This window comes from Parasteatoda tepidariorum, chromosome 8, assembly GCF_982258835.1.
Source record: "Parasteatoda tepidariorum strain Cologne lab strain chromosome 8, Ptep-v5.0, whole genome shotgun sequence".
In the NCBI taxonomy this organism is placed as follows: Eukaryota; Metazoa; Arthropoda; class Arachnida; order Araneae; family Theridiidae; genus Parasteatoda; species Parasteatoda tepidariorum.
Window position 1 is genome coordinate 2,204,733 of NC_141762.1, and position 18,429 is coordinate 2,223,161.

At 29.6% G+C, this 18,429-nt stretch overlaps 1 protein-coding gene across 2 annotated transcripts; it reads right to left on the bottom strand.

Moving 5' to 3' along the window:
* Positions 1 to 7,275: 7,275 nt before the first annotated feature.
* LOC107440718 (uncharacterized) lies at positions 7,276 to 17,837 on the bottom strand. 2 transcript variants are annotated; one of them, XM_016053703.5, is made up of 3 exons: positions 17,692 to 17,837; positions 12,091 to 12,197; positions 7,276 to 8,416 (listed from the first exon to the last, which is right to left on the bottom strand). In XM_016053703.5, the coding sequence occupies exon 3, from the start codon at positions 8,400 to 8,402 to the stop codon at positions 7,356 to 7,358; it is 1,047 nt and encodes a 348-aa protein (XP_015909189.3). In that variant the 5' UTR covers positions 8,403 to 8,416; positions 12,091 to 12,197; positions 17,692 to 17,837; the 3' UTR covers positions 7,276 to 7,355. The 2 variants fall into 2 exon arrangements, with proteins under 2 accessions (XP_015909189.3, XP_015909190.3); XM_016053704.5 differs by lacking the exon at positions 17,692 to 17,837 and adding an exon at positions 17,403 to 17,668.
* Positions 17,838 to 18,429: the final 592 nt, after the last annotated feature.

An 18,429-nucleotide genomic window follows, 5' to 3' on the forward strand; every position in this document is an offset into this window, starting at 1 on the left:
GCTTTGTGATAACTAGTTTAACAAATTAATTTACTACACTGACATGTCAAAGCATCCTTGTCATCTTGGAGACCGCTAATTGCTAAAGATATATACTCGTATGCTCGACACTTTTAAATGGCCCTTCTTGGTGGCGACTTCTGTTACAAAAAAGTGGTAGGGGCTAATAAAAGAGGTTCCTTGACATATTCTTTTAAACCAATTACATGATTAAGAGATCAGTTACTAATATTTCGCGTGCGCTAGAAAATTGAACATTTAAAACTTAAAAAAAATTATTGAAACAGTGCGACTCTTATCTTGAATCGGTATGTTTTTTTTATTTGATATTCAAGGAGACTTTAAAACTATTCATTTTTTTTAAAGTTTTAATAATGCAACGAGGCTAGAAAAAAGCAGGGCTAAAGAGAATAGAAGGGCTAGTTCACTCCGCTCTTAGAGCTGAAGCTACGATTTCCCTCCTTATGACGTCACTGTGTCCACAGATCTCAGAGATCGCAAGCCAAGATATTATGATAACTTTGCATCCTTCTCTTTGTAAAAATCTGGTTATTAGCTTTAAAACTTTACGTAATTAACACATTATTTCCGTTCATAAACATTGTTAAAAAAACTTACTTGGCCATAATATTAAAAAAAGTACTATTTTAAACTTATAAAAATGTTTTACTTGTTGGCGAAAATGACACTATAAATACTTTATTTTAAAAAGTTCAATTTTAACTTTAATTATTAAGAAAAATGAAGGCATATATCGTCACTTTTTCTTTATCCACATATTCTTTTATAACAATAAGTTGAGTTAAATTTAGAATCCCTGATTTTAAAATATGCCGTTAATAGCAATTTGTTCATACTTAATCAATAGGAAACATCAACCTTAAACGCTAATTACTAAAACAAAATAATAATTTAGGTTCATAATGACATTAGAAATTCTACAATTGTTTATAGACATTTAAATTTACGATGACATAATTTATAGATATTTAAATTTAAGAGAATATTATTTTTAAAAAAAATCATGAATATTTAGAATAACTGCATTAAGAAATATGTTATGAAATTAGGAGAATTCCAACTATATATTTTATTTATACTTTTAATTAAATTTTAATTTTCTTTGACTTTATCCATTTCTTAATTTTTTTCACCTGCCTTTCTTTTTGAAGTAACGAGGCGGTTTCTATTTAGATAATGAATTTTTATAAAAGTTCTTAACGACAGAATAAACGTATTGCTGTTTTATATTAACTGTCATTTCGGAATCCATTCTTTACATAGTTGTTCATTTACTTTAGGGAACACGCGGAAAATTATATTTTTTCCTTTTGTTTTTCTATCAAAATTTTTTCAAGTTGCAATCGCGCAAACTGGCATTTCGATAATTGTTTTAAATTCTTGCAAATTCACTGCAAAACTGAGGAAAGTCACTATAGAAAATAACAACTGTCTTAGAATATCTCGCAAAAAGAAATGCTCCGATATTAGTCAGAGCTAGTATGGCCGAACGCTCCGTTCTGGAAGTAAAAGTGCGAGCTTTGCGCCAAAGTGACGTCACTAGAGAAAATCGGAGGATTGGCGCGGCAAGAGCTACTTCAAAGGAGTGAACCAGCCCTTCTATTCTCTTTAGCCCTGAGAAAAAAGAAGCAACAACCCTCCAAAGAGACTTAACTATAGACATATAATGTAAACAATAAAGTTAGTTTAAACTTGTATTCCCCCATTTGTAGATTATTGAAAATATTGTTACAACATTATAGGATTTTTATTTATATCACTTGAATGAATTGATTTTAAACAACTGTTCATTAAGTATGCTTCTCAATGGAATAATTTCCTTTGTTTCAAAATGAATGTGGAAAAAGTAGACCTATTTTATAATATAATAAGAGTTGAATTTCATTTTAGACGAAATTAATAATTTGTTTTTAAGAGGAGTCTACTCCAGCACGTGCTAAACTGGCCAAATTCGACATACTGTGAGCAAAACAAAAAAGTGAACCCTCAAAATAACTTTTGATCTGATCTAATGATCGTATTTTCACATACTCAATCTTAATACCCAAGTAGCACTCAATATCGAATGATCGATCTATATTAAACCCCCGATTTTTTTAATATTGTACGACATTGTGAAATTTGATATAGATCGATATCTCAATAACGCCGTAGAATGTCGAGTTTGAAAAAACCATATTCCACGGCGTTTACAGATACAGTAGAACGTCGATGAATATTTTCATCACGTTATTCGTACAACAAATATTAAAGATGCTGCAGAACACCGATCGATAATTTTGATACGTTATTCAAGAAATTTTTTTTCACTGGGTGTTGTAGGATATAGATAAATTTGTGTTAATTATTTTATAAGGTTCTGTACTTCCGATTTTATTTCGCTAATTGCACTCCAATTTTTCAACAAAAAATAAGCACTCAAAATTTGTTTTAATCAGTTTCCAAATATATATATAATTAGAATTTGCTCAGTAATTAATTTAAAAATTAAGTGTAAAATAGGAGAATAGGAATAAGTGTGAGCACTGTAGATGGAATATAAGAAGTGAATATTAATGTAAGGCATGATAATTATTTTCAGCTCAACTATGATTTATAAATCAAAATCAAAGACTATTTGCTTGTTTTAAAATAACCACATTTTTCACGCATGTAAATTTGTTTTATTTTTTAGCATTAGAAATGCACATTTGATCTTCAGACAGGATTCAGTCACTGAAAATTAGTACATAATTTAATATGTTGCATAACAGCACTAAAAACTCAAAAGTATTGTAATTTTATGGGCTTAATAAAATTTACCCTTCTGATATGAACGTGCTTTGTAATATAGAAGGTGTGAATGCAGAGGAATAAAACAAAAAGTAGCTGTGAATATTTTATTTGAATAAACATTAAAAATTTAGTAAAACAAATTGGCCCATTCTTGGGTCTCCAAGTTCAAAGAATTGGTCACGTCAATTATCTTAGGTTTTTGTCATTCCCAATCAGTGGCTGTAGCAGACCTTCCCAAATTTTTCCGCAAGCTCTTGGCCTCAAAGCGTTTGAGAACTGTAGCTGGAAGTAAAACATTGAGTAATATTAATAACATTTAAAAAATAAAAACTGAAAGACTAACTAACAAAACCGATTTCGGAATTTGGCGGCACACAATGAAAAAAAAATTAGATTAAAAATTGTTTACTTACCTATAATACACTGTGTTAAATAGTTTGCGATAATATGTACTACAAAAGCACGTTTATTAAGGGATTAATTATTTCTTTCGACTGATTTTTTATTAGTAAGTAAGTTATTTTTTTTTCTTCTTTTTGCTAGTTATTAATTGTTAGCTTGTTTTCTATAGTTATTTACTGTTTTTTTTTTGTGATTTCTTGTTAACTAGTTTTTGTAGCTTATTTTTTTTGTTAGTCATCCTTTCCTAATTTGTTTTTTATATATTTGGTTTTTTTAAGTTATCCTTTGTTAATTTGTTTATATTGCATAGCTTACTTTAATGCAATTTAATCAATTGATTCTACCCAAAAAACTGTTGATGTGGAATCCAACTTGGAGACAACAAGTGCATCAAGTAAACATAAAACTGTATTTGATCAAACTTGGTTGCAAAAATTTCAATGGCTGCAACATTGCATAACAGATGGTAAGGAAATTTTATTGTGCAAACTATGCATGAAACACAAGAAAAACTCTAGCTCTCCATGGGTGGAGAAGGACTGCGTAAGCATCCGTTTAGATAAAATTAGAGCTCATGAAAAATCATTGGCACATCTTGACTCAATAGCTACTGAAACCGATGCAAAATGCAATAATTTAAACGATTCAACAACGAATGAAGACACAAAAACCTTTAAGGCTGTGACTGCAGCGATGAAGTGCCTTAATTTTTTAATTAAGCATAACTTGCCACACATTACTTTTTTTGAGCATTTTATAAACTTTTGCATAGATGATCTGGACTGTGCGATTTTAAAACCTTTAAAAAAAAGCGAAAAATGTTGTATACACCAGTTACACAGCGGTCAATGAACTATTATAGTGCATGGCCAGCGTTCAGGAAGAAATTCTAACTGATATTAACAGTAGCCTTTCTTTTTCTGTGGTTATAGATGAAACATCCGATATTAATAATAAAAAACATATGGGTGTAGTCGTCAAATACATGAAAGATGGACAAGTAAAACACTCTTTTGTAAGAGATTGTAGTCTGCCAGATGGAAAGGCAGACAAAATTTTATCGGCCTTATCCGAAGTTGTCAATGACTGTGGTTCCATAAATAAAATGTCCGCATTAGTAAGTGACGGAGCCAGTGCTATGGTAGGAAAAAATGAGGGAGTAGTCACAAAATTAAAAAAAAGAGAACAAAATAATATCTGTTAAACTTAATTGTATGAACTACAGATTGGCAACAAAGGATAGCTTTGAGTGCCTTAAAAGGTTCGTTAAAGTGGACGAGATTTTAAATGGCACTTACAAGTATTATAAAAGCACATCAGCTAGAACAACTAGCTTGAAAAATGCTCAAAATTTATTTAATGTAGAGAATAGAGGTACAACAATAAAAAGAATGGGCTTCACTAGATGGTTATCTCACAATGAAGCAGTAAATTCAGTTCGCAAGAACTATGAAGCCATATTGGCTGATTTAGAAAACGCTGCAGTGAATGACTCTTCAAAACAGCTTTCTGGGCCAACTACCAGCGGTTTACTGAAGCAATTTCAGAGCTATGATTTTTTTTTAAAGCAATTCACTTCCTATGTGATGTGTTATCATCAGTTACACATCTCAATTTAAGCTTGCAGCAAGAAAACATAGACATAGGATTGATAGAACCAAAAGTACGAAATACTTTAGCTGAATTGGAGAGACTTAAAAAGAAACCCGGTGGGACTATTTGCAAAAAGTTGGAGGAACGTGCTCGACTCCTCAAGATAATGGCACCAATTGGACCGAGCGATGGTCCTTATGAGAAAGACGCAAAGGAGTTTTTAGATATTTTAATTAAAAACATATCAGAACGATTGGAAAATCAGCAAGTGATATCTCATTTGAGTATATTTAATTTAACCAGATTTGTAGACGGAATGTCAATTCATAAATAATTGAACTCGCTGATTATTTTGATTTTAATGAAGATAATGGAGTGACTTTAAAAATCTTTATCTTTCCATGTCTAGTATTCCAAACAGTGTTCTTGATATCAAAAAACTAAATTCAATAATGCATGAAACAAATAGCTCCAGTAGATTTCCTCTAATTTCCCAATTAGTAACAATAGCAAATATTTTACCTGTATCTAATGCAGAAGTTGAAAGAGTGTTTTCACAACTTCAATTGATTTTAACAGATAAAAGATATTCTATAACATTAAAAAATGTTAATAGATTAATGATATTAAAGTTGAATAATGAGTGTAATTTTGTTGCTGCCGTAAAGAAATGAAGAAGAGACGGTTATTTTCATAAATGATATTTGTTCATTTCAATATTTTTAATTAGTTATTCAAATATTTTTCTTAAAAATAACCAAACCTAGTTTTTTTTTATAAAAAATATTTTTAATAATTTAAATTCAATGTAATAAAACCAGATAAGAAAATAATTTTTTTTTTCTTTGAACCTCACACTACAAAATATCACTAAAATATGTTCATTTGAGCAGATCATCATTAAATCCATGTTCTGATAGTTTTTTTTAAAATTGGTTTAATGTACTTATTGAAGGCGAACTTTTTATTTTAACAATATGCTTACTATATAATTAAAAGCATAAATTATAGCAAGACATTTTATTGAATTTTGTATGTTATTTAATAGTTAACCTTTAATAATGTTTTTTAATTTGTATAGTATTAAAAACAGTTTTTTTACAAAAATATCTTTAATAATTTAAATTCTTATTTCTTGCATAAATAATTTTTAATTTAATATAATCAGATGAAAAAAATTATGAAATTTTGATTTTTTTCTTCTTTAATCTTGACCTTTATTACAAAATGTGAAAATAAAATATGTTAGTTTAAGCAGATTTTAGTTTCAGGCATGCCTAAAAAATGGTGGAAATAAAAATAGACCATCATTAAATACATGTTTTGATAGTTTCTTAAATTGGTATAATACAATATTGAAGGAGAACTGAGTTTCTTAAATTGGTTTATATTGAAGGAGAACTAAGTAAGATGTTTTATTGAATTTTGTATGTTTTTATTTTTTAGTTAATCTTTTAAAAAAAAAAAATTGTTTTTCTGGATTTGTTTGGTATTGAAAACATAAGCTCATTAGAATTATTATTATTTCATTTAATGTATATTAATTAGTGCTACGGTGTTTACCTCAATGATCTGCTTCAGCAGAAACTTAAATACTCTTTTAACAGATGATGGGTGACGTCATGATCCACGCAAGAACGACCAACAGCAAATGAAAAGAAATAGGCCGATCCCCGTAAACCATGACGTCACCGCCACAAGTTGTATACATGAGATCGTCCTCTTCGACAACTAACGAGGATCGAACCTCATACCTTTTAGCCCCTATCTGTCTAACAAACTCTACTTGAGTTAAAATAACAAAAATTACTAAAAAGAAATTTTTTTTTAAAAAAAATATAGCCCTTAGCACAAATTGATTAAGGGGTTATTGGGGCGATCACGTTTGTCTTATTTAATTAAAACGACACTTCCAGGGGTGATTGTGAGCCCAAGTCAAAATTCCGGAAAATTTCTTGAGTAAAAAAAAAAAAAAAGTTTAAATCGAAAAAAATTAAACAAGGTTTTTTCCTTTTTCCCAATATTTCTTAGTATACTTAAAATATACTTAAAATTTTACACATACCTATGATGACCTGGAGAAGTAATTGAAATTTACAAATATGTCTGTCTTTCTAGAGTTTATGATTATAATAACTATTTACTGATAAAAAATGAATATTAATCTTGAATATAAGCTTATAAAGTATCTTTCTGGCTCTCCCTTACAAACAAATAAAATAAACTGTGTTTTTAAGTTCCACCTTTGAAAATTTGATTTCCGGAAACTTTTGTGATCAAGGATTTTTTTAAACGTCTGAACCTTCGATCTCCGGAAACTTCCGGATCGCGGTTAGTGAAAAATCCGGATTTTCTCCGGAGCACAATCAGCCCTGCACTTCTTTCTAAAAATTTAGCCCCTTCATATTTTATATTGCACGCTACATTTATGAGTGAAACTCAACTTTGTAAGGGTTCTGAATTTTTAAGAAAAAATAAAAGTCCTTTTGAAATTTAACTTTTTATGTACTTATTCAATACTAAATTATAAGTCTTTCAAAGACTTTACAAAATGATTTTTAACACTAACAGAAAAACAAATGCCTGTCCTCTAGATCGATACCAAACGGAGCTGATGGGGAAAGCCTATCAACTATATCCAAGTTTACGTGTTCTTGCTTCTTAATAACAGGAAAATCTTTCCGGGTGCGTAAACGAGTTAAAAACACTCTTGCAGCCTTTGATGAAGAATTAGCCCAATCCGGCTGTATTCCATTAAATAACATTAACTCAATCAAGCGACCCGTTTCTAACGAATGCTCAGGATAAACAGGATCTACTCTGTGCACTTTAGGAGGGTGATCCCTAAATTTAAAAGGACTTGAATAATTGAAGTCCTGAGTATGCAGTCGTACCAAGTAATGAATGGTTTCGTGAGCTGCAAGAGTGACTAAATCAGCTTCGTAACTAAACGAAAATTCAGGTCCTGCTAGACACAATGTAGAAAGAAAAATGCCATCTGTGAGGCATGCTCCTCGTAAGTTAGTTAATGGTCTATACCGCATTACGGTATATATTTTCATTTCATGCAGCTGGTTCTGCAATTCTTCAGCACTTATATTTGCTTCTAACAGCATATTTACGCCTGATCTTAGTGCAGACAATATGGGTGGGGTAAGCAAGTAATCTAGTAAACGGTTTTTAGTGTCAGGATGCATCATAACCACTACATTTTGAGCTTCAGGTTCATATTTTGCACGATTCACAAATGACAAAATTTTGTCAGAATAGAACGCCTCTTTAGTCAATTTCTTTTCTTTACATTTATCATAAAGGACATCAATATCCCTCTTGGAGTAGTGCAATAAGACTTGCAAATGAATTTTCTGATCCAGCTTTATGAAATCTCCGCACAAAAAATTTATTAGATTGTTTGCAGTCACGGGATTTATCCACACGCCTTGACAGCAAACGTTCAAAAGAATTGCATTGCGCAATGCATTAACATTAAACTCCCCCATTCTAACATTTAATCCATGTGGGGGAGTTTTCGGTTCCCTTGTTTTCCAAAATTCTTGTAGATTAAAATCCACTTTTCTATCCACAGAAATGACATCATCGAAGAAACTCATTCTAAGAGCTGGAACTGAAACAGAAATTTAAAAAAAAAATCATGAACTATCCCAGCGTTAGTAAAAGTATATTTTTATAATCATAGGTTTTTAATTAAAGAAAATGATTTTTTTTATCGGATATCATGTGTTATCCCTAGCAATTTGATTTATTCTCTAAGTAAAGAAATACTAATGATAAAATTAAATGTTTTGTACATTAAAATAATAGTTATAAAATTTTTTATTTATTAATAAACTCCTTAAAATTAATGAAATAAGAATCATGTATTTTTTTGAATTGAAAGCCTTATCTTAAATCCATTAACAGGGTTGCCACAGCAAAAATTAACAAAAATAGTTGCTTTTAGTAGCCTCAGGCATGAAAATAGTTGCCTAAAACTATGAAAATAGTTGCCTGAACAGGAGCAAAAATTTATCAAAAATAGTAGCCAAATAATTAAAATTAAAGCTTAATTGTCAAATACTATAATTAGGACTGGGTAATGTCAGAAATTTTAAATCTGGATACATTCTTCGTTAGACATCGTGATACAGCTATGTATCGCGATTTAGTACAAAAATTACCTATGGGAAATCAAATCAAGAATACCAATCAAAAATAAATGAAAAGGAATAAATCTATTACAAAAGAAAATATTAATTCTAAACATATTCTACTATGACAGGGGTGGCGAACCTTTATGAACCAACGTGCCATTTTTTCTAAAAAATTGTTTAATGAGGCCATAGACGTGCCGACAAATAGTTTTGACTTTGTGATTATTGGGTAAATAATAATACTAAATACTATCAACTCAAAACTCTTTATTTACGACGAAAAAAAAAAACATTTTGCAATGTCTCGGTTATACAAGTAATTCAACTTAAAGAAACATCAGTGTGACTACTTCTGTTGTTGCAGATTAGATGACAAATAACTTATATCAAGGTTATAAGATGTTAGTTTAAGCAGAACTGTTATTATTTTTTTTTGCTAGTAATTTATTGTAGCTTGTTTTTTTAATGGTTATTAATTGCTTTTTTAGCATTAATTGTTAATTTTTTGTGAATTTTAATTTAACTGTTAATATGCTTCATAGTGAACTTTGTGATCGGTGGCGTGCCCAAAATATTGTGTCGCGTGCCATTGGTTAGCCATCTCTATACTATGACATCAATATCATAGCTTAATTTTTTCAATTAAAATAATAAAGTAAGAGCAAACCCAAGTTTTATTTTATTTTTCTTAAATTAAAAATGATTTAATGGTTTAAAAATAATAATACTGTAACAAAATATTTTACATACATGCATTAAAAATTAAAAGAAAAAAAAAACAAAAGAAGAAAATAAACCAAAGATACTTTAAGTACTAATGTTAAGTTATTAAAAAGCGTCAAAACATTACCAAACTCTTCATTTAATTTAAAAATTTAATTTTTTTTTAACTAAGAGCCAAATTTTTTTAAAACTTTGTTTGCAGTATCTCAAAAATAAAAGCAAATTAAATAAAGGTAAGCTTTGTTTTAATTTTTTTATAATTAAAAACGACTGCACATTTATTGGTTTAAAAATAATCAAATTATTATAATTACCTACATTATAATATCACTTTATATAACAAAGTTATACAAAATACCCCTATTAAATTGTATTATTGCTTAAAATGAAAAACAATAATTGAAAAAAATCAATGAAGAATGTTTTTTCTTATTTATATTTTCTTTTCATTGATCAATTGAGTTCAGAACGAAAATTTAAGATAACAGTGATTGTGCAACAATCGCAAAGTAACGGTATGTCTACTAAACATAATTAACCAGAATCGTTAAATCCAGACAGAAAAAAAATGGTATGAAAAGAAGCAAGTCTCACTAAAAATAATTCACAAGAAACCTGACAATTATTCCCGACGAAATTCAAAATGACTTACGTCCCATTGAAAATAATCTTCAACAAAACGCAAAATCCCAATGACAAAAAAATGGACATAAAAAAACTATGCATTGCAATCTATAAAACAACGCTGATCTTCGCACGAAACCGGGAGTTCTGATTCAATTCGCTCGTCATTCAACATCACAAAACTAACATCGTCTTTATAGCTAAACGCTATCTACATATCTGCAACTAGACGAAGTCAAAATCGTCTTCGTCAATGCTTAGGTTAATATTAGTCTGTACACTTACAGATCAGTAATTGAGAAATAACTATTTATAATATGTTACAGATGTGTGCAAATCCACACCTAATCAACGAAGGGCGGTCTATAACAGATATCATACCTAGAAAGGAAAGGGGTTAGTAAAACTGAGACAAGTTGGAGAAGGGGTCATAAGCAGTGTAACGTCCCACATTATGGTTAAAATAATGTTTTAATATAATTTGCTACAATATATTATTTAATTTTTATCATCAAAATCAGTACACAGCAAAATTATTGTTATGCTTACAAATGTCATTAAAAAATTTAAAAATAAAATTTTAAATATTGTCTATAATATGTTATTCTAAACTGCCAGCAAAAGTTTTGAAGCAATATATGTGACAAAGGGTAAATGGTGCAGCAGAAACACATCGTGACAAAGGAAAGGCTCAACAATATAGAAAAGAAAAAAGAGTGACATAAGTTATAAATATATATAAATATATATAAAGTAGTTTAAAACATTATTGATCGATCAGAAAATTGGTGATTATTCTCTTTTTCCAGTGAAATGAACTTATTTTAAATTAATATAACTATAATTTAAAGCATAAAATATCTATCAACAAGTGTAGTTAATTAAAATATACAATCAACGCAATTTTTTTAAATCTGCGCAAATTCAATACTTCTATTCATCATCACAATACAATTTGTGCTGTCTCAACATAGCGTAACAGAACACTAGTTTTGAAAAATTCAAAAACACTCTTTTAATGGTAGTACTACTAGAAGGACATGAGTGTAAATGAAAACATAATTCCCAAAATTCTCTGGAAATTTCACAAGAATTTAAATTGTGTGGTTTTGTTTGCATTTTGAAGTAATATTGAGAAATGAGGTGATTATCAAAATCTAATAAAACATCCATCTTAGCTTCCTTATGTCTCTCTTTAAATATAGTATAAGAGTGATATGTAAAACAATACACACCAAAAGTTATTATGAAGAAGTAAAAAAAAAATACAATTTATAAAAAAACATTTATTTAAGGATTCTAAAATGAAAAGAGGTCAAAAACTTTCAATCTTTTAAAAATTATTACCCTTATATTAATATTTTAAAAAGAATTTTTTCATATAATGTATCAAAATTATTATTCCTTATGATTGATTTAAATTTGCTTCAAGTATTTTGTAAATAATATTTAATCAGCAATTTAGATAATTTGGTTTTTGCCACTGTCCTGGCAAAAAACCCTTTTTGCCGGCAAAAACTCCAACCCTGCTTTAAATGTTCAGCATGATTTTTAGTAACTAGGTTACACAAGTAAAAAAAAAAAGTATTTGTTGATACTAAAAAAAAAAAAAAAAAAACTGATCTATTTATTAGTGCAATTATACTGTCAAAATTATTGCATTGAGTGTTAAACATTGTCACTCTGTGCATAGGTAAAATTCTTTAGATAACAAGTCAGGAAGCAATAGATATTTTGCAAAGAACTTATAATTTGATAATTGTAACATTTAAAAATATAAATTAAAAAGGAAGCAACAAACCAGTAGATCCAGTAGTTGATCCAAAAGCAAAATTAGATGTGGGCTGTTGGGTCTGTTGCCCAGTATTTGCACCAGAATTGAAACTCCTGATCAAAATACTTCTTTATCTGTAACAGAATTTTTTTTTTTTTTTTAGAAAAATAATAACAGCAAAATCAATTGGAGCTGTATAGGTGATTGATAAAAGTCTATTTTAATAGGGTCAGGTGGGTACAGGGAGAAAGTGGGCATACATTTAAAAAACGTCTATTTTCTAGTTTTAAATTGAGATGATTAATTTAATATCTTTAGAGACATTTACTGGGAATGCAGTAAGCCCTTTATTTCAGTATTAGAAAATGATAAAAAGTTTAAAGTTTACAAATTAACTGTTCAAACTACTGATAACTTTCTAATATCATTAAGAAGTGACTAAAAGTAAATATTTTTGTAAAAAGACTTAAAGGTGCCTCACTACCTTTAAAAGTCGAATTTCTATGAAATTCTCGAAATTGAGATTTTTTACTTTCAAAAATATTTGGAATCTTATCTTTCGATTGGCGGTAAAATTTCGTTTATACGATAATTCTAACCCGAGATATGTGCATTTGAAAAAGTATTAGTTTCAGTGAAAATGCACCGGAAGTGAAATTTCGAAACCGAAACTAATCATGTTTTTGACAGATTCAGTGCATAAATGATTGTTTTCTGATATTTTTTTGTTTTCAAAACACTTTTTAAAGTAATTATAAACAATTTGAAATATTTTAATGGTTTGTATTGTTTTTACTACTTAAAATATGACAACAAGAGATTGTTGTCATTTGGCTCTCTTGTGATTTCGATTGTTGTCTGGAGATAGTTTTCTTATTTTGCTTTCATTTAAACAAGAATAAATAGCTTCATTTCGGGTTATTTTATAATAATTGTTTTCTACTGATATGGCTGGAAAAAATTATCGCAATAAAAAGCGAAAGTTCTATGGAAATAGGCATTCAAATTTACCTAACAATGACACTGAAAAGGAGAAACCTTCGACTGCTAGTTTCTCTAAACTGAAAGAAAAATTACGAACTGCGGAAAACCATGAGCAGTTTTCAAATGCTAACATGCAAGGTAATAGAATAATATCGATGGAATTTCTTGTATGTTTACTTTCTGCCCCGTCTTGTTCTGAATGTTTCCAGCAATCGCTGTCAATAATTGAAGATTCAAGGTATGGACTTTTGTCAAACTTTACAGTGAAGTGTAACAGCTGCTCTTTTATGGTTCCTTTCCCAACATCAAAGAAAATTGATAAATGCTCTGAAATCAACACTCTTCTTGTTTATGGGTTGCGATTGATTGGTAGCTCTACCAATAGCTTTCTGCCTGCAGTGTAACCTCTAGGTTACACTGCAGGCAGAAAGCTATTTTCTATACTTGACTTACCTTTCTTAGCGCCATACAGTTTTCAGAAACAAGTGAAAAAGTTATCTGATGCTGTTGTAAAACTGTCCAAAAGCAGCATGAATGAGGCTAAGAAAGAAATAATTGCAATGAAACAGTCTAATGAAGTTGTAACACCTTGTGGAATTTCTGTCGATGGAACTTGGCAACGTCGAGGTTATAGTTCATTGAATGGATGTGTCTCTGCCATCTCCATTGATACCGGTAAAGTACTTGACTGTGAGGTGATGTCATCCTATTGTAGAATGTGCTTAGCATCAACAAATTCTACGAAACCTCATATTTGCCGAAATCATACGGGCTCTGCTGGAAGTATGGAGAGTGTCGGTGCTCTTAGAATCTTTCAAAGATCGGCTCTACTGAATAGCCTTGAGTATAGAGAGTACTATGGCGATGGAGATGCAAAAGCTTATGAAAGTGTTAAAAACGTATATGGAAAAGACAGTGTTGTGAAATATGAATGCATTGGACATGTGCAAAAGCCAGGGTTGGCAGGTTTTTGACATGTGACAGTTTTTGACAGTTTAAACCATGGTTTAAACCGTCACGTCAAAAACCTAACTGTCAAAAATGTCGAAAATGTCAAAAACCTATATTTATATGTGAAATTTAATTAATACATAAAATTTATATATTTTTTAAAGGATAGTGTTTCTAAATATGTTCTAGAAAAAATAAATTTTAAATTTTGAAGAAACACTTATATTTTGAATAGTAACCAAAATCTTGTACTTTTGAAAACTCACATCTTTTGTAATATTATGTATATTCATTTTCATGTGTTATTGAAAACCTGCAGTGATATTATTAAGAAATTTATTTATAACCAAATTTAGTGTATAGTATAGATTATACTCAAAATTAGACATTTTTAAAAATAAACATTAGCAGTTTTGTACATTAGACATTTTCTTTTAAAGAAAAATCTTCTTAATATTCTTTTAAATCTTCTTAATAATCTTTTTAACATAAGACAATACAAATTTAAGTGCTTTCTGTTAAATACACAGAGTAGTTAGTGTCGATTTACAGTATATTCAGCCTATTCATTTACTATGCTGAAAATTTAGTTTATCCAAATACTTGTGAATTTCATTTTGCTGAATATGATATAGTTTTGTTGAATATCTAAATATTCAGATGTTGAATAATTACTTCTTGCTTTCAAGATATGCATTATTTGTATTCTTAATACAAGTGGAGAAAAAAAAATTAAGAGATAAAAATTGTTTTAAAATGATAAGTGTAATAATTATAAATAAACATAATAAACAATATGAATTATATTTATCATTATTCATAAATATAACTACTTTTAAATTCAAATTAACATACTGGATAATAAAGATATTCGGTATAACATTAAAAAAAATTTTTATACACTTGTATCAAGTTTGTATTTATACAACATAACTTGTAAGTTCCTTATAAATATTAGTTATATGTTCCTTATATGTCAAAAATGCATAATAATAAACTTTTAATTTTCTTAAGTATCAAAAAGAAGAAAAATTTTTTTTTAAATATAAATATTTAAACAATTTTTGTGCAAAATTTTTCTGCACGTGCATTTGAATATAAATTTCTGAGATTTTAAATCTGTTATTTTACCTTAATTTTAATTAAAAAATATTCTAAAACCTGCTGATTACCTATAGTATAATTAAATTTCAATATAATGCATGGCAACTGTTGGTAGTTTTGAAGTTTATATATTTTCTTGGCAAACTTCAGTTTTTGACATTTTTGACGGGTTTTTGACGGTTTAAACCAGTATTATACCCTTGTCATGTCAAAAACCACTTTTTGACGTCAAAAACCCAACCCTGGCAAAAGCGTGTTGGTTCCCACTTACAAAAGGTTAAAAAAAATACAAAAGGACTTGGCGGAAAAGGGAAACTGACAGATAAGTTCATAGATAAACTAGAAAACTATTATGGAATTGCGATTCGGAGCAATAGTGGAAATCTTCTGGAGATGCAAAGGTCAGTAATTGCTGGTTTTTTCCACTGTTGTTCTAGCTCAAAAAAGCCAATGCATGTGCAGTGTCCTCCTGGCTTGGAGAGTTGGTGCAGGTACCAGAAGTTTCTGGCGTTAGGAAAAAACTATAAAGAAAATGCCGAAGGTTTACCCGAGAAAGTAATGGCTGCTATAAAGCCAACATACATGAAATTGTGCAATCAAGAGTTGTTGAAGAAATGTTTGCATGGCAAAACTCAGAATCAAAATGAAAGCTTCAATGGTGTTATCTGGCAAATCTTGCCAAAGAATGTTTTTGTTGGACTGGAAACTGCAGTTTGGTGTGTCATGTGAAATTTTGCAATTCAACGATGGGTCATGTGGTTTACTATCTGTTTTAAGATCATTTGGAATAAACCCTGGCTATTTCACTAGACTTGCATTCACAGAAATGAACAAACTGCGGTTAAATTCTGCTCACCGACATTCTTTACCTTCTACAAAAATTCGAAGAAAAAAGTTACACTTCTAAAAAGCGTCAACTTTCAAAACTCGAACTGACAGAAGGGGTTACATACCAAAGCGGCTGTTTCTAATTTTTTTAATTGCTTTTTTTGTTAAACTCTTACTTCAAAACTATTATGTTCTTTCTCTAAACTGTTTTTTTAATTGTGTGATATAATACTTCTAAGTCATTATCTTTTATGAAATGTATGCTTGTTTTTAAAAATGATATTGACAAAAACTGAATTTTGTTTAATCTTGTAATATAATTAGCATTTCACTTTATAAGAAAGAAGTTCTAACTAGCAAATACATTAAATGTTTACAATGATAAATGATGTTTACAATTTAAAATAAAACATCAATGTTACTCCTTATTATATAGTAGTAAATCTGATAATTCTCATTGGTAAAAACTTGATTAATAAAAAGGAAATAAAGTTTTTATGTAAATGTTTTTACTTGAATAACAAAACTGAAGGTGTAAAATATCATTGATGAGATTTCCTTGCATATTTATTATATTAAAATTGTTTTTTTATGCAATTGTTTACTTTAAATGCATTTTCTGAAGTTTTGAGTTACGATTTACACCATAACATAAAAAGTTTTAGTCCCAAAATCTTGAAATTTTGTGTGCAGCTTTTTATAACATTCTTTCAAAGATAGACTAAAATCAATTTCATAAATATGTAATTTTTTTTGTTTGAGCAGTTTTTGTTTATTTTGAGCTGTATTTTTTTCGAAATTTTTAAATGAAGCTATTTAAAACGCCATAACTTATAGTTCCTCTAATTTAGAGCTTAGCTTTTAGTCTGTTTTTAATACACATTTATTACGAGCGTAATAGTGAAGAAAATTGTTCAATAACTTAATTTGAAAAATTTTTAGAGCGTAAACAGTGGTTTCATTTTTTACCATATTTTTCTCCAAATTTAGAAAAAATAAAAAAATTTTTGCTGAAGCGACTGCAAAAAAGCAGTTTTTATACTACAAGACACCAAAAAAAACCTTAAGGTTTCAATTACTAACAAGGATTTTTTTAAAAAAAGTTGTCGAAGGTGTCCAGATACCTTAAGCATCAAATACCAAATTAAAAACTTAATATTATTTTTATTAGTGAACGTTTTAAAAAAAGAAGTGACCAAGACAAAGTGTCATTGGAAGTGCATAGTAAGGGAAAATAACACTTTAATACAATAGCAAATGAAGAAAATGATACTTTTTGTACAATAACACTGAAATATGAAAGAGAGTTACAACTTTCATATTTCAGTCCACAAAATCAAGGTTGAATGTTAACTAAAGCTCCTTCGTCTCCTGGCTTTTCATTTTCATGCATTTTTTGACAAAAAAATTCAAAATAATGAATAGAATAAAAGTAAAATATATATATAAATTAATTTTAAAGCATTACTTACGCCATATAAACACTAATGCCATATAATCATTAAAAAAACGCGCACAGTACTCCCACAAAAACGTGGGTGTAAAATACAAAGTTTGAAACATAAAAAGAATATGAATAAAGTTAAAAAAAAAAAACATATTGCTAATAAATTTAAATTACTTATATTGCTAGGAAAGTTCCGATTAAATAAAGGATTAGTTTTAAGTTTAAGTCCGGGTCTACTAATTATAACACGTGTGTGCTTTAAAATTAAGAGTCACATGCTATATTTGCATTGAATGATTAAAAAAATTATTTACCAGATGGGAAGTCACTTCCAAAGAAGCGAGCCTTCAACGGAGTCAGTATTGGAAATGGTAATGAGAAGAGTTTTCAACCTACTTAGCAAAGTTAATGTCTCACAAATATGCGCGCATGCGCAAAGCATTCGATACTTTTTCACAAGACATTCGCGCATGCGCAAAGCATTCTTAATGTCAAGCACAAGTTGTTGTTGTTGTTGCTAATTCCCATCTGGTCTGACGGGGTCAGACCAGATCAATGAATCCGTTGACATTCAGAAAATCCGAAACCAGAATGGGAGAGGAATGAATGTCATTCCAGTCCAGCCCTAAACAGTTCAAGATGTGCTCAGGTGATGCCTGGTTTTGTTGGCATTTAGGGCAAAGAGGAAAGATTTTTTGATTTGCAGAAAATGTGAGACTTTTTAGGTGTCCACTGGCCAGTCGGGATAAGCAGGTGTCAAGCACAAGTGATTCTAACTAGCTTCTTATGCTCCAGTTAAAAGATACACTAAGTAAGCTACAAGCTTGTGAAACTGCAGGGGAAAAAGTCACGTTGGCGTGTGGGATGAGCGATTAATCCTCACTTGGGCCGGATCACGTAATTGGTCGAAAATGACATCACTGTTTGGGTGAAGGGACATGCCGCGTATTGCGTAGTATTTTGGCAACAGATCTCATTTTGGCGACAAATTTCATATTTAGTTTTCAAACGTGCTCTGCTTACACGTGGTATTAATGTTTCTTGTTTTTATG